This window comes from Ammodytes marinus, assembly GCF_949987685.1.
Source record: "Ammodytes marinus genome assembly, chromosome: 4".
NCBI lineage: Eukaryota > Metazoa > Chordata > Actinopteri > Uranoscopiformes > Ammodytidae > Ammodytes > Ammodytes marinus.
The window spans coordinates 14,119,080-14,135,327 of record NC_137233.1 but is presented as its reverse complement, the minus strand read 5'-3'; the positions used below and the strand labels follow the sequence as shown (position 1 = coordinate 14,135,327).

The window sequence follows — 16,248 nt, the reverse complement described above, 5'->3', positions numbered from 1 at the left end:
AAATGTATACACAGTTAGAGGAACTGTTTCTGTCACCTTTTCTTTAGCCGGAGAGTGAGACAAAAAGCAAAAAATATATGTATTGAACTATTCCTTCAAAGACAACTATTTACAACATGAATAGCCTATATTGAATTAAAAGTGTCATTCATGTCACTACAATTGAAAAATCTATAGTACGAATTACAGAGGTGGTAGCCTTATTGTCCTCAAATTACCAATAATTCCATTCTGTGAACCTTTAAGACCCGTGAGGGGTCTGGTAATACCTTTTATGAACTGATGCAAAACAAACTGGTGGTTTGTCCATATCAGGCATTCAAACCCAAGTAAATTAGTTAAAATATCATTAGCCTTCTTATCACCTGAAATATGACTTGCTACTAGGATATACAAACTGAAATACAGTATTATGCAATTTGTTTGTTAAGCTTCCATTCTTAGATAATCAGGCCAGACTTTAGGCTAGGCTATATTTTGTTTAATTTTCCTTATTTTGAAATGTTTAACCGGAAATAGCACCCTCTTGTGTCCTGAATCGTGGTGAATTATAATAAGTGGAGTGCACTGACTTTGCTGAGCAGAGCAGCTGATTCCAAACTTCTCCATCAGGACCAGAGGGAGGGTGGACTGTTAGAGAAGCTCTTGTTATGGACATTTTTATTTCATGAGTCAAATATTTGTTGCAGCACATGTCTTTGAACGAGGGAGATAACAAGGGCCAGTTAGTTCAGCGGTAAACATGAGACCGGTTTTGTTTCTTATGCTTCTCTTTCTGCGGACCGCGGAGCTCCGTCATGTCGGCGTAGCCCGGGAGTTTCAGCTGGCAAAGGAGGCTGGAACACCGGCCGCAGGGATAGAGGAGCCTCTCCTACAGGAAAGGACTTCTCTGAGCACGGTTAAAAGTTCAGGAGTTCCCCAACAAAGGCGAGTCGCCCGGGGAGCTAAAGATGGGAGTTTAGGGAAAAGAGACCCGCACTCACCGAGCAGCCACGAGCATCCGCGGCGGTACGACGACCCGAGCGGATACTTCACCACCCCGCGGACCGACAGGACTGCCTCCGCCCGACCAGGTAACTCTTCCTCCGGCCACGGTTCGGGGCTCCTCAACCCGCTGTTCCCGGTCACAGATGGCTCCTACTGGGCGTACGCTGTCATGCTGCTCGCGCTGGTGCTGTTCGCGGCGGGCATCGTGGGGAACCTCGCGCTCATGTGCATTGTGTGGCACAACTTCTACCTGAAGAGCGCGTGGAACTGTATCCTGGCTGGGCTCGCCTTTTGGGATTTCATCGTGCTGTTCTTCTGCCTGCCCGTGGTTGTGTTCCACGAGCTCACCTTGAAGAGGTTGCTAGGAGACCTGTCCTGTCGGCTAGTGCCCTATCTGGAGGTGAGGAAAAATATTGTAACATTATTCAAGTTTGTTTTATGATTTAATAAGCCTACACCTTAAAATCGAGTGAAATCAAATTTAAATTAGAACAAAAATAATAATGATCTTTATGTGTAGGCCTATAGCACCTTTCAAAACAAAGTTACAAAGTGCATTAGAGATGATCAAAATGTATACAAAAAATCTAAGCAAAAACAGAATGAAATTGATAAAACCAGGACTAACAAGAGATTAATTAAAACTAAGTTCTAAGTAAAAAGTCCATCTGATAAGTGAGTTATTAATAGCAACAATAGAAAATAAGGTGTAGGCCTATAGATATTCTCAAATGTAGCCTATATATTTTTTTAATAGTGTAAAGACTTTAAAGGAATACTTCACCTATACGGAACAAGCGTTCTATCATTATAAAATAACTATTATAATTTAATGAATTAGGTTTTTCTTCCCTCAGTCTTTCCTTAGTCTTCCCTTGGCCCAGCTGTCCTGTTAATCCTAACCCTTACTGTGATGTCACAGGGTTAGACAGTGAGACCATAAAACACTCTTTCTGCCTTTTCTCAGGCTAAGATGATCCGATTTCAATTTTTTTTGCACATTTATACTAAATAGGATCTCCGAGTTCAATACACCTTCATATTCCAACCGGTGAAGTAGGCCTTTAACTTTAAGTAGCCTATCTTAAAACTACCAAAACTGAGATATCCAGCCTAGTGAATCAAAGAGATGTCAAACCAGTTATAGTTCAAACAAACAAGTTATAATTTGATGAAGATTATGCCTAATCAGTCCTGTCTGCTTTTATAGGCCTACTATCAGTGCTGTCTTTATTCCCCCATGTGAAACTCTTTGTAATTGTTTTCACAAAAGAGAGATCTAGGTTTGTGCTGAATGGCCTGTTTGTGTCATGTTGCTCCTCAGTCCGAGACTCATATCAGTCTTAACAAACGTGCATGCTGTTATGGTCTGTTTGGCCCCTTCATCTGTCTGTTATGAACTATCAGGGGGAGGCAGACTGGGCCCCGCATGAAACAACTCTTCTTCTCCAGCTCACAGAAGCGAACAATGAAACACAGAGACGTCATTATCAGCCCTGGGATGTTTACTCACTAGTTCAGAATGTAGAGATCCAAAACTAAGTCTCAATTATGAGAGAGAAAACAACATTATTGCTGCACCCTCCAACTCAAAGAAATCTAAATAAAATGAAAATAGAGAAACGTATCCATCTAAGTTTGTCTGAGTTCAAAGGTAATGTCTTTAAATGATTATTTTCTGACCAGCTATAAGAAACCTACATTTTCAGTTTACAATAATATAAAACAAAGAAATGCAGGAAATCTTGATATTTGAACAATTGAAATTGACATTTTTTGTTTTGAAAAAGGACTTAAATGCTTTATTGATTATACAAACAGCTGTAAGTTTTGTAGCTGACGATTGACTAAACTTCAAAGTTCTTTATCACCAAGTGCTCAACAGTTATAAAAGCAATCAAATACTTTTAACAATGCATACATGAACTCAATAATACAAAAGATAACATGAATGCAAATAAAATGAAGGAATAGCATACTATATAAGATTAAGTAAAATATATAGAATATAAAACAGAATAATATCGAATGGAAATATTGATTTTTGTTGCTCTAAGTACACAGTTATATTGATTTATCACCAGTCCCTAGAGTCCAGAGGAAGTTAAAAGCTTGGCCATGGTTAGTTCAGAGGGGGAGTTAGCTTCACAGAATAATAACATGGAGCTCTTGCAGCCTGTCGGTGAGTCACTGTTGGACTTTCGGATTCTCTTGGTTCCTCAAGGACACAGACTCTTCCGGCCCGTTGAGTCCTTGTTCTCATGTGAAGCAGCTCCATAAGCCTACAAAGCTTTAAATCACTCAAGTGGAGTTTTAGTACTTTGTAATACCAGCTTGTCATTAACAAGGTTAGGCTGCTGGCCTCCTCTATTCTTTGTTTCTCACTTATTTTCATGCTAATGCCTCAATTCATTTCTTGCTAATTAATTAACTTTTTTTTAAAATGCTTTTGAGCAGTCTGCACTCACTTCGTTGAGCGTTGTATTGAGCATCTCTGAAAGCAGGTCAGGCTGCCAGCTGCCCCTGTGCTCTGTTAGTTAAACTATTTTCATGCTAATTTCAGCTCCTTGTTAATTATCTTGAGTTGTGTCTTAAACTGTTTGAGGTCATTAAGCACCCACAGAGGGAGGACAAGTCGCTGTAATGATAGTATGTGTTTTCTGGCCAAAACCATCAACTTTAATGTGCACGAGGCTCCAATAACTGTCCCCAGTGGGTTGGCTAAGAGCTAGTACAACATAATGGCTCACTATTCCCTCCGTGGCTCCTTCTATTTCCCCTGTTTCTTTATTCAAAAGCTGTTTTAACAACCTCATTACTGTAGTTTTGGTTAATTTGCATATTGCATAACGAGGCATAGGGAAGCAATAAAACACCTTCATGTGCTGAGATTAGACCCAAAGCATGAAGTCTTGATTTGTTCTCAGTCCTTTTAACATGACACGTTTAAATTAATACAACCTGCAGGTCAAACCTGGAAGTGAAAATAAGTTATATTGTATTATTAAAAAATTGTATTGGATGTTTTTTTATTATTTTGTGGCATTTTAAAAGCAGAGCTGGGTATTAAAATTTTGTTTTATACCCAATGCTGATACCAGAAAGCTTCCCTTTTCAGTTCCACTTTGTATTAAGGTAGCATATGACAGGTTTATAAAGTCATATACAGTATATAACTATATATCAAAGGCTATATCAAAGGTGATAAATAATGTACTTTTTGTTTTTCATATATAGTACCACCCTCAAATAAGAACAAGATTTAGACAAAATTAACCATTGGAGCATCTAACTATACAGTTGCAAACCACATTAACACATTAAAACAAAATATCCCTAGTTTTGATTTATAATTTTTTTTAAATAAAAAGTCAATGGTAAAATCCAGTGGACATAACATTGTAAATTGAGAAGGTCTGAGAGGGGGATTCCAACCTGGCAACCCAAAAATGTTGTAATGAGTGGCTAATACCTGACCTATTAAACAATTTTCTTCCCTAATGAAACTTTTTCCGTTAACCTTCTTTTTCTTGCCCCTCTGTTGTTTCTGTGACAGGTGACCTCTCTTGGCGTGGCCACATTCAGCCTCTGTGCTCTGAGCATCGATCGCTTCCATGCGGCCACTGACCCCGGGCCCCTTCAGACGCCCAAGGTGGAGTCCTGCCAGTCCATTCTATCCAAACTGTCTGTCATCTGGGTGGGCTCCCTGGTGCTGGCCGCCCCCGAGCTGCTTCTGTGGCAGCTCCTCCAGGAAACTGTCAGCCTGCCAATGGTCTCCTCTGACCTGCTCCAAAGCCAGCCGGGGGGCTCCCTCATTGCCAACTTAAGAGCCCGAAAAGACACATTTAAGGTGGATATCTGTGTCCGTGAGCCGTCTGTAGAGCTCCCAGAGAATATCTATGCTCTGGTGCTGACCTACCACGAGGCCCGCATGTGGTGGTTCTTTGGGTGCTACATCTGTTTGCCCCTGCTCTTCACTCTGGCCTGCGACCTGGTGACGAGGCAAGTGTTAGCCCAGCGTCTACCGCAGCAACCCATCGCCGAGAAGGTCACCATCAGATGCTCTTCTTCCTCCTCTTCGTCTTCCTCCTCGACAAAGAAGAAGAAGAAGCAGCATGGGAGAGAGCAGAGGCTGCGCACCACGGTGATGGCGCTCACCATCTTGTACATCACATGCAACCTGCCGGAGAGCATTTGTAACATCACCCTGGCGTATCTTTCCGTCCACATGTCCTCCGCTCTCCCAGCTCTGGTTCTGCCGGCGCTGGGTCTGTTTGGACAGTTCCTGCTGTTTGTGCGATGCTCGGCGTCGCCCGTGTTACTGCTGTTTCTGTGTCGCTCGCTGGGCCAGGCCTTCATGGACTGCTGCTGCTGCTGCTGTGAAGAGTGCCTCCCCGACGGCACCTCCTCTTCATCCTCGTCTGCCTCAACCACGGCCACCTCCAACCTTTCCTCGCCCACGTCGCTGTCTCCGTCCTCCCTGCCCCCTTTCAGCAAAGAGGACACAAAGGTGACAGAACCAGCAGTCTGCTACGACATAGTCAAGAACTCTTCAACAGCCATAGGGACGCCCTGCTGATGTTCGGAACTGCATTTGACCACATGTAACGGAATCGTAACGTTTATTACAGCTTGGGTGTTATTTTCATAGTTTTTTTTTGTTGCATCATTTCGATCACTTATAATGATATTTTACTTACCAAGTAAGTAAGTAAATAGTGGAGAATTTGGGCCACAAACAAACAAACCAGTTTTTCCATATCCCGCTATATGGCCAAAAGTATGTGGATAGTACTATTATTCCTCAGTCTGTTTTTTTCTAGTTTGGTCAAGGTCTTTTTGTTTCTGTGAAGGGAATTCTTGGCATGTTATTTTGGACGATAGTGTGCTACCTCCTTTGAGGTAGCCCATTCAACACCTTCTGGAGGACTGTAACGCCAGACCTTTTCACCTGACATCAGTGTCTAGGCTGCATTAATGCTGAATGATTGGGAAACAAACCCAAGCAGCCATGTTTCAAAATGTTCCTAAAACCATAAGGGTTGTGGAGGCTTTTTATGGTTTTGAAATCATGTGTTCAACTATCACATACAGTATATGGTGGTCTGATCTGAATCACTTTATTTGGCAATGAAATTAATTTTACTGAAGGTAAATCTGCAAGTAAGGTAAGAACATAAGAACAAAGTTGTAGAAGGAAGTGAGACTGGGAACAGTTTGATCTTCCAAATGAAGTTACTTACAGATCTGTTTCCAACCTGTCTGATCATCTCTGACTGCTTGTGTTTTTGACATGTCTGATATCTTTCTCAGATTTGAACTATTAACTTTCCAAGTGCAATTCCAATATTACTTATAGAATGAAATTATGGACAAAACTACCAAAATATGACCCAAGTTGTAATACTTTCGAATAATCCTTTAATCTTAGTCTGTAGGGAGCCACTATATGAGCAGCCAGAAACATGTCTGACTAGAGTAAGATCGATAGATATATAGATTATGGAGTATGTTAATCATTTTCTAATGCATTCAGGATATAAGTAAGATTTGCTCTAAGGACTGTATTAGAGAGAAACAATGTATATTTTGAGTATTTGGGATTTTAAGCCAGTTAAACTGTAAAATGTAGACATAATAGTCAGCAGACTGACGGACTCTGGTAAACTTCTTTTTTTTACATGACTTTGCTGTTGCTCCTAAATGCCTGACAGCTTAAAACAATTCAGTGGGAAATTAGATTTTTTTTTTACTTAGTTTATTACTTTTGCTTTAGTTAATTTTACATCACGTGTACTTCTCTTTTATTGTATTTTAGGATTTTGATGAAGGCTCTCTCTGTGTTTACAGAGACTTTTATTCCATTAATTATCAGAATAGATGTAGGCGAGAGTAACACCTTTAGCTTTGAAATAAGGTGCTCTTTTTACATATTTTAAATATGAATTTTTATACAAGTTTATACATTTTTACAAGTTGGTTGGTTCACTTTTATTTTCTATCGAACCTACAATCACATCTTAAGACAAGTCTGGTGATATTCTATATTTTTCTTATCAACACATCACATGGAAATACCCAAATCAGCACTATTAAATATTTTCTGTGTATTCAAATCCTGATATTCCTTCTTTTTATTCTGAGCCATGAAGCTCAATTGTTGTCCAAAAACTATTAAAAACACATCAATGAGTGACACTGTTGCACTTGTTCCTTTATTACCAAGAACACGATCTGTTGTTGATCTTGTCTCAATCTTGCTGCTGAAAAGTGTGTTTTAATTTGCCGCTGAAAACAAAGGCAATATGTCCTTGTGTCTAAGGAAGGTTTGTGAAAAACTACTATTACCAGCGGAAATAAAAACAGAGCCTTCTTAAAAAAATTAAAATGTATTTGTGAGGCATTTTTAAAGATGAATGTCATCAGTAGGAGCCAGTGGAGCATGAGCTTGTAACTAACAAAGTCAGAAAGATTCAGATACAGGCTAATTGTTGGTTGAGATTTGTTGACAAGAAAAAAAAACTCCTCTTAACGAATTACATTGTCTATTATCTCCACAGTAAGCAATAATTGTATTAAATATCCCAACTGTTAAGAAAGTGCATTAAGCTTTAGGTTAAGAAAAATATGTGTAAAGAACTCCTGTTCACTGTCAAAAATGTATTTGTTTTCTTGTAAAATAGTGTTATGAAGCATAAGACCTAAATCTGCAGACCTCTAGGTCCAGTTCAAAGTTCAAATGTTAAGCTGTTGAACATTAGCACAAAGAGAAAGTCAGACAGAAAATAAAACAGAAAAAGAGGAGAAACAATAGAGTAAATAAATGGCGGGTTTGAGAACTGTTGAAAAACAGGCCAGGAGACAGAGAGGGAATAGGAAAAAAATTAGGAATGGAGAGTTGTATTTGTTAAAAAAAAATCAGATTTTTTTTGGGAGAATCTTGATTGAAATTATTTGAAAAACCATAGAGGGCTCATGTTTAACTCTGATCTCTATTGGAAGGAATGCAGCGCAACACCCACTGGAGGAGAAAGCTGTTCATGCATGAACTGTGACGCTCCTTTTTGTCATTATTCAATTATTGAAGGTCACAGCTTCACAATGACAGTTCGGCCTTTGAGTTTCTGCAGACATAATACACACACTCGCTGTGTGGCCAGTTGCTGTGGAGAGCAGACAAGTATCCTCTGCTTACCCAAGGATTTCACACCATTTCCTATTTTTTTTTTCTTTTTAATATTTTGATGTGAAAAAAAAACATACATTTTATCTTACCAAAAATGTCTCACGAATTGTCTTTCCTTCTAATTTAGAGCCAGAGTCATTTAGAAGATACATTAAAAACAGTTTGTCATCCACAGAAGTCTCAAAATATTACCTTTTCTATAACAGTATATCTTCTAAGAACAAGATACATATCTTGATCAATATTATTATCATTATTATTATCTTATTACCATCATACCACCATCTTATATTGACAGATTAGATTGCTTTTTTGATGGATTTTAACCACTTTTGACACAATCAGAAGGAACAGATGAGGGTTTTTGAATCTCTGCAAACATTTTCGACAAATCATGTTTTCCTCTTTTTGTCAGTTATCAGCAGTTGACTTTTTCACAAATGCAGGTGCTAAAGGAGACAATAATACCAGCTACGGTTGGAAGCAGGCGAATGTCCCGATACTGTGTGTGTGTGTGTGTGTGTGTGTGTGTGTGTGTGTGTGTGTGTGTGTGTGTGTGTGTGTGTGTGTGTGTGTGTGTGTGTGTGTGTGTGTGTGTGTGTGTGTGTGTGTGTGTGTGTGTGTGTGTGGGTGTGTGTGTGGGTGTGTGTGTGTGTGTTTACCATTGTATGTGCAATTGTTGCTCCACGACTGCAATATATCAGTGCAATATACAGTAGCTGTATGAAGGCAAAAACAATATTGCTGTACTGGATGCACAGAGAGGAAAATTATACCCATCTCCTCCTCTGACAAGGTGAAGAAAAATATTTCAGCTTAATATTGATACGTTGAATTTTCTGAGTTTGAAACAATAAACAGTTGAAGTTTAGTCTTTGTTGCTGGTTTACAAAACTTCAGTAAACAGGAAACACTGACACCAGAGGGGTATACTACAAAGCAAACTCAACAGAGCCCGGCTCTCTTTTTTTGATCTGGTTCAACATAACACATACCCTCGCTCAGAGCTAACCAGTATCACGAAGGCAGTTATCAATCTCTTATGTTGAACGAGGGTTTCAGCTTCAGGCTCTGTGCGCGTCCCCATGAGAGGGGGCGTTTGACCGTCATTTGACTCTGCTTCCGCACAGACTGGACTGATCTTTTGCCGCTAACTTTACACAAACGGACTGATTGTGAGCAGCTGAGTAAAACAAAAGTGTGTCGCCAACTTCATTCAAGAGGAAGAGTTTGTCAGTCTGAATTATTACAGCAGAAATCAGAGAGCCGAAAAAAACTCTTACTGCAAATAAGGAGAGTGGAATGCTGCCAGCATTGAAATTATTTATTTATCTTGCCGATCGTTCTCGCAGTGCGTAACGTGACATTATAAAACAATGAAACGTTGAACTCGGATTTAAACACTATACCATTTAGCCTAATATATATATAGGCTACTTTGCTATATTTATAGCACTACGCCTATAGTCCCACACTTAAGAATGTAATTTAAGTCTGACACTGTCCCCAAATGAATAGCCTATGGAAAATCATTTAGTTTTGGGCCACATCATAATGAATACAATTTTGATTTAGACTATTAGCCTTTTATTTGTATCTTACAAATACCAATAGGCCTACATTAAAAAACCTGTAGTCTGGATTTTTCGGACAAATATGAATCTACTGTGAGAAGCTTAACCTGCGAGTCTGCAACGATGTCCGAACTGTGACAGCTGTCACCTGTCACGTCCCAACTGTAATCGCTACTGATGAAAAGAAAGAAGCCTACAGTGAAATAATGTTGCAACCTGTGATTTTATAGAACGCTTTATTAAGAGCCAGTGTGTGTATATCGCCAGGTAAAATCATTTGAGAGGAGAGCATAGAGTGGCGCTGCATACAGTAGCCTATAGGTGTGGGCTATTTTACATTTTCAATAACTGTATGCATGTGGCAAAAATCCCCGGCGCGATGTTACAGTTCACTCTGTAAGCCTAATGTCACGGCTTCGTTTCGTTCATTAACTTACTGATCAATAAGTTTAGATGTAACAGTTTCCTCAGTGAGAATGTAGCGCTCAGACAATATAGTCAGGTCCGCGGGATTTCTAAATGTGTAGTTTCCTTGAAGGGCAGCGCTCTAAGAGCCGAATTTAAGCTCAAACTCTGAAACAAAAACTGGTCTGAGCAGGTTAGCCGTGCAGCCTCTGTTACCACGGTGATCTAGCCAGGTAAAAAGAGAGCCACCTTTCGTGATACTGAAAACTCTGGCTTTAGACCGCTTTAGACTCAACAGACCTCGCTCAGCCCTTAATCTCGCTTCGTAGTATACCCCTCTGGTATACCAACACAATATGCAGGAACATGGATTGGGCTATAGGGGCTACATCCAATTTTAATATCACTGACCCTTCACCCTCATATTAGACCCAAAGACCTACGTTTAACCAGATAAAGTCCTAGGGAGCAGTATAGGAACCGTTTACCTGTTGATTTCAGTGGGTTTGTTAATGTGAGTGAATTAAGAAGTTCTTCCGCCCTAATGCATTCATTTTGCTGCACCTGGAGGCCCTTCACAGATGTCGGCGACCCTTGAGTTACACTTTCAGGACCCGCAGTTGTCAATTTGAGTCTCGGTTTCTTTTGAGTTGAAATATTTGTCCTCCCATTTCGTTGTGCCTCGGCAAAGAGAAGGAGGAGGGGAAGCTTCAATAAGGCCCTGCTTTGTTCCGGGCGTCCCCCTCTCTGGCTCAGAGAGAGAGAGACACTCGAACAAAGCTGCATATCAATCGACATCCAGCAAGGGAGTTGCTAAGCTACACAACACCCACCACCTCCCACCAGCTGCCCCAGTCACTGAAGAGAGACAGAAGAAAGGAGGGCAGAGATGCAGGGGAGGAAATACTGCTGCGTTCCACCCAGATAAGCCCAAACCCAAACTCCTCTCTTCTTAGTCGCCTTAACAACCAGTTAAGACAGCAGTCAGCATGGTGGCCTCGTGTTAGCAATATCAGCAGCCTAAAATCAACAAGGATCTGGGTTTAAACCACCAGACCTCTGTTTGGACTGTTCTGTGTTCATGTGGGTCCCTCAGGTGCTCTATCTCTTTAGACATAGGCTATGTGATTACTTTTATCATAAGTAAGGCTGGGTATCAGTTTTTATGTCTGATATTTTATTTGAGTGTCTGATTTCTTAAGTGTAAAATTCCTCATGCCTCATGATATTCACCATTTGTCCATTAGTTATTTTGAAAAATTAATGATTCCCGGGGGTTACTAGGGGAGAACGGGGTAAGTAGGCACACTTTTTACTCTAGTGAGAATTGCTCATCACCTAAACATCTTTCGATAGTCATTCCTACATTACATTGAAGCTTAAAGTGTTGGCTTGAAATGTGTACCCCTCACTTTTTCTATCTTATTGTAATAAAGAAGAAATTAATCATCAAAGACACCCTTACACATTGTGACAATCAACCCCATCAAGGGGTCGGTTGTCATACACTATGGGGTTGTTTGTCACAATGTTATCTTAATGGGAATAATCTTGAAAAGAAGGAAAGTAGAACTAAATTTGAAAATGCAATTGCATTGTCAAGTTGACAAATAGGCCAATATAACTTAATGTAGCCTTGGCAGCTTGTCTAGTTTGGGATGCGCTGGGTTGTTTTGATTTTGTTGCCCTTTTTTCCTTTGCATGCTAGCTGCCTTTTCCTGCTCTATTTTTTCCTTCTGTGGGGTGTCAGTGGGGATACAGCTTGACAATTTATTTCGTTATTGGGTTCCTTTTCTGGCTGTAGCCTTTGGATAACTTGTGACAACCAACCCCCCCAAAAATGTGACGACCAACCCCAACTTGAATTTTTTGCTAGCATCAAGGCCAACAACCATCTGACAACTAATTAGCTTGCTAACCACAATCTAAACTATAGTTTACCCTTCACATTTTTTATGGGTAACAAGTGTTTTGTTATAAACCCATTCTGTAAAAGCCTAAAAGAAAAATATTGAGGAGCTAAATATTTTCAATTTGACATGAAAAACACAAACAGTCCTCTCACCTCAAATTCAGCAGTTTAACTCCAAGGAAGACTATGTAGGTGACCTCTGATCCCAATTCTGGATATTTACATAGCAAAATTCCACAGACAGCGCCTTCTGGTTCCGAGATATAACGATTGTGACAACCAACCCGTGTGACAAATTACCCCGTTCTCCCCTATCCATATTCTAGCATAAATGATCATCTAATGACTGGTATTAGAAGCTGCTTTTTTTTGTGATTCTAACGAGGTTAAACGTGGTTAATTTTTCAGCATTATGAAACCTGCAGCTCCAATTACAGTTTGTTGGCACAGCAGCCTCTACAGGGAAGTTCCAGTAATTTTAGGCCTGTTAAGTGCAGCACTGTTATTCTGTATTAACAGGTTACTGATTAAAAATGTTTGAGAGATGACCCAGCTTAGAGTCTTGTTTTCAAAAATGTACATTCCTTGAAACATTTCAAAGTGCTGGCCTTCGTGCATTTACTTTTACTGCCTCGTTGTGTTGATTTCCAAACTCTCCTCTGTTTGCTCTGACAGTTGTTTTTTTATGCTCCCCTTGTTCTGCCTCCAGGCTCAGCAGGATCAGGAAACACAGAACAATATCTGGTAGCAGCAACCATTACCAAGACGACAGTTCACTGCTTTACAGCAATGCTAATGGTGTGGAGCTCTGTGTTGACTTGATGCAGAGCAAGCTCGAGGCAACGACGAACTGTAAGGTTGCTTAGACACTGGTAACCTTGTTGTTCATATTTTGTCAATATACAAAGTATTAACCAATATCACAAAATGTCCTTCCATCTCAAGACATTTTGAGGAACTACGGTCAGCTTCCGGTAGCTTGTAACATATTGAATCTGTTTGTAAAAGTTAGTTAAATATGAATATCTTTTTGAATATCTGATTACCTATGATGAGCTTTTGGAGTGGAGGTGGGTGTATTTCTAAACTGTAAACAGCATGTCCATTTCACTCGCATTTCATGTGTTAAAAAATAAATAATAAATGCTAACATTACGTGCAATTTGGAAGGGTATTGACTCTTTGTAAGTACTTCTACATAAACAACTGTACAATAGGGCCCACACAAGGTTTGGTCCATCCTTGATGCCGCTGAGACTTTTAGAGAGAGAACCGGATGCCCCCATATTCCCCGTCACCAGAAACCAGCAGCGATCCAGATTGCCCTGCAGTCACGTCAGTGTGAGACGGCAGGCAGTGGTAGACGACTAAAGTCCCACCAGCTGGCTGGTGGAGACTACTTCCTCATTCAGCTCTTTAAGAGGACATGGGAAATGTCAGTTAAGCCTACAAATAAACTATGGGGGTCCCCTTCAATCCTGAGCAAACAGGGCTTTCATTAACTTGGCAGGAAAAGGCGGAAATCTGAAAGTCGTCTTTCAAGAACAACAAATAGGCCTAGTTTAACTGACATTAAATATATATTTTTTTCATGAGGCACATTTAAGTTTGTCTCTGCATATCAAGTTACCACACTTCAGAGGGGGTCAGAGCGCAGGGCCAGCCGTAGTACAGCGCCCCTGGAGCAGTTTTGGGGTGCCTTGCTCAAGGACACAATGGTAGAGAGGCACCGTAGATGTAATACCAGCCACCAGTCGTACTACAAGTAACACTCTTCTATCCGGTGCCAGGGATCAAACCAGCGACCTCATTGTTACTGGTCGGCCCCTCTTCCTCTAGGCCATACTACCAAGGATATTTATTTTAAGGTAAGCAATTATATATGTGGCAAAAAAAGTGTTTTCCTGCTGGCCCTCTCTGCAACATTACAAGGCTGACTGGTTCTACAGCGAAGTCTCCCCCAAACTCCTCATGTGACTGCGCTGACCACCATCTCTGTAAAGTAAAACACTAACTATGGACCAGTACCTAATACAACCGAACTTCAATTATACTGAACTGTCCTTTTAATACTAACTGCCTCCCTCCAGTTGTATGTCGCTTTGGATAAAAGCATCCACTAAATGACATGTAATATATAACTTCCCATCTACACATTGGAGTATACTAGAACGTGTTGTATGTCTTTCATTGGCCACATAGAGGCAGTGTTGCTTCATGTCAGAAGAAATATTTCTCTGACCCACAGACACCAGACAGCCCCATTGGGATAAGTGATGGTTGATGTGTGCCACTGTATTGAATGAGTACACAATGTTGCAACTGAATAAAAAAAAATGTATGCATATATATTTCCCCAAAAAATATTTCTTAAACTGTTTGCAATTTTTCTTGCAATCGAGCTGCCATCTTTATTATTTTGTCTTGTTTTAAGATGCTGCAGATCATTTCTGAAACAGGTTGATTTCAACCCCTGTAAATGATTATCTTGCTGTTATTTCCAACTTTTATTATGACTTATTCTACTCTGTCATAGCAACAGAATGTAAAACATCTGCAGGTTATTGTCTGCCTGATAGTTGTTAGGAAGTTAGTTGTTCTTACTGCAGAGGATTTTCCATCTAAGCAGTGTGTGTGTGTGTGTGTGTGTGTGTGTGTGTGTGTGTGTTGGATCCCAAGGCTGGATGTTTGTACAGGAGGACTGCAGCTAACAGAGACCAGCTCACAACGTCCATATTTAGACACCAAGACGGTCCAACAGCTCCATTGTTTATGACAGTGAGACACAGCAGGACACAACCCAGCATTTTATAACCGCATATGGTGTGTGTGTGTGTGTGTGTGTGTGAGTGTGTGTGTGTGTGTGTGTGTGTGTGTGTGTGTGTGTGTGTGTGTGTGCATGCACATGCTGACACAGTCTTCACAAGGTTTTATTTTATGATTTATTTTACAATTTGGTTAGACTTTTTTTTATCCATCTTTGTGAGGAAGCCTTCCAGAAGACTGCTGAAGGGCTGCAGAGCACCACTGCCTCTTTTTGCCAGTGACACTGATGTTACTTACAGCTTGCGCATCTGATTCATCAACACGACCAAGTATCGTTGGAACCACTCCGTCCTTTAGTAGCAATTTAACCGCTAATCCAGCTTTGTATTATTGGCCCGTGTTGAGAAAACAGTCCAGTGTGAAGTGCCATTAACAAATTCACAGCGCTGTGTGTGCAGCAGCATTACCATATAGAGAGGTCCTGCTCACTTTAATGTCACTCTGAGACCAGAGTTTAAAAAAATAACAATAAATCTGCGTACCTCATTGTAACATCACATTGATAGTCAGAAAATAAGGAAAATCATTACATGAACTCTTTAATAATTGCATCAAGAGTTGGCTGCAGGTCAATTTTCTCAGCAGGAAGTTAAACATGTTTTCAGTGTTGGCCTCCACCACGGTTATCCCTTATCACAGGTTGTTTATGATCTTCATGGATGTGATCTCAAACCACCACTCTACTCTTTGCAGATGATGTGGTTCTGTGATCATCCTTATTTACCGGGGGTAGTTTGCAGTTGTGTATGATTTGATCGGGATGAGAGACAGCACCTTCAAGTCTGAGGCTGTGGTTCTCTGCTGGAAAACAGTGGATTACTCCCTTCATGAAGTGAGGAGGTTCAATTAAAAGTATCATAGGGTCTTGTGAAACTTAACTGACGTACGGCACACTATTACACAGACAATGAATAACTGTCAGCTGTTAACATGCAGACACACAGCTTTAACAATAAACAATAAACATGACCTGAATAAACTAACATCAGTGTCATCTAGACTACTTACTTTCTCTCAGCGACGCACACGGGCCGCCACACATATAACACAGCCAAACTTTGTCTAGACACATCAACTGACAAACGGCTCGGAACGTCACATAAACGGAGGGCTAGTCCAAACGGTTGCTTAGCAACGGGGGGACGCTGCATGCAGACAGGCTGTGCTGCACGTGATCAGCAGAGCCTTTTGTACAAGTACAGTCCGGTTTGGTACGGTGTAGCCCACAAATAAATTCAATAAAGGGGAAGAACGCGACACAGTAAACAAAGAGCTACAATGGAGGACATCCAGCAGTTTGTAGTATTCACTCTTGCTGAGGTGACACACATGTTAGTAGGCTACTCTGACTTCTTTTT

At 40.5% G+C, this 16,248-nt stretch overlaps 1 protein-coding gene across 1 annotated transcript; it reads left to right on the top strand.

Moving 5' to 3' along the window:
- The first annotated feature begins 1,037 nt into the window (after positions 1-1,037).
- gpr37l1a (G protein-coupled receptor 37 like 1a) lies at positions 1,038-6,648 on the top strand. The gene is made up of 2 exons (XM_080027067.1): positions 1,038-1,387; positions 4,544-6,648. The coding sequence occupies exons 1-2, from the start codon at positions 1,157-1,159 to the stop codon at positions 5,564-5,566; spliced, it is 1,254 nt and encodes a 417-aa protein (XP_079883193.1). The 5' UTR covers positions 1,038-1,156; the 3' UTR covers positions 5,567-6,648.
- The last annotated feature ends 9,600 nt before the right edge of the window (positions 6,649-16,248 follow it).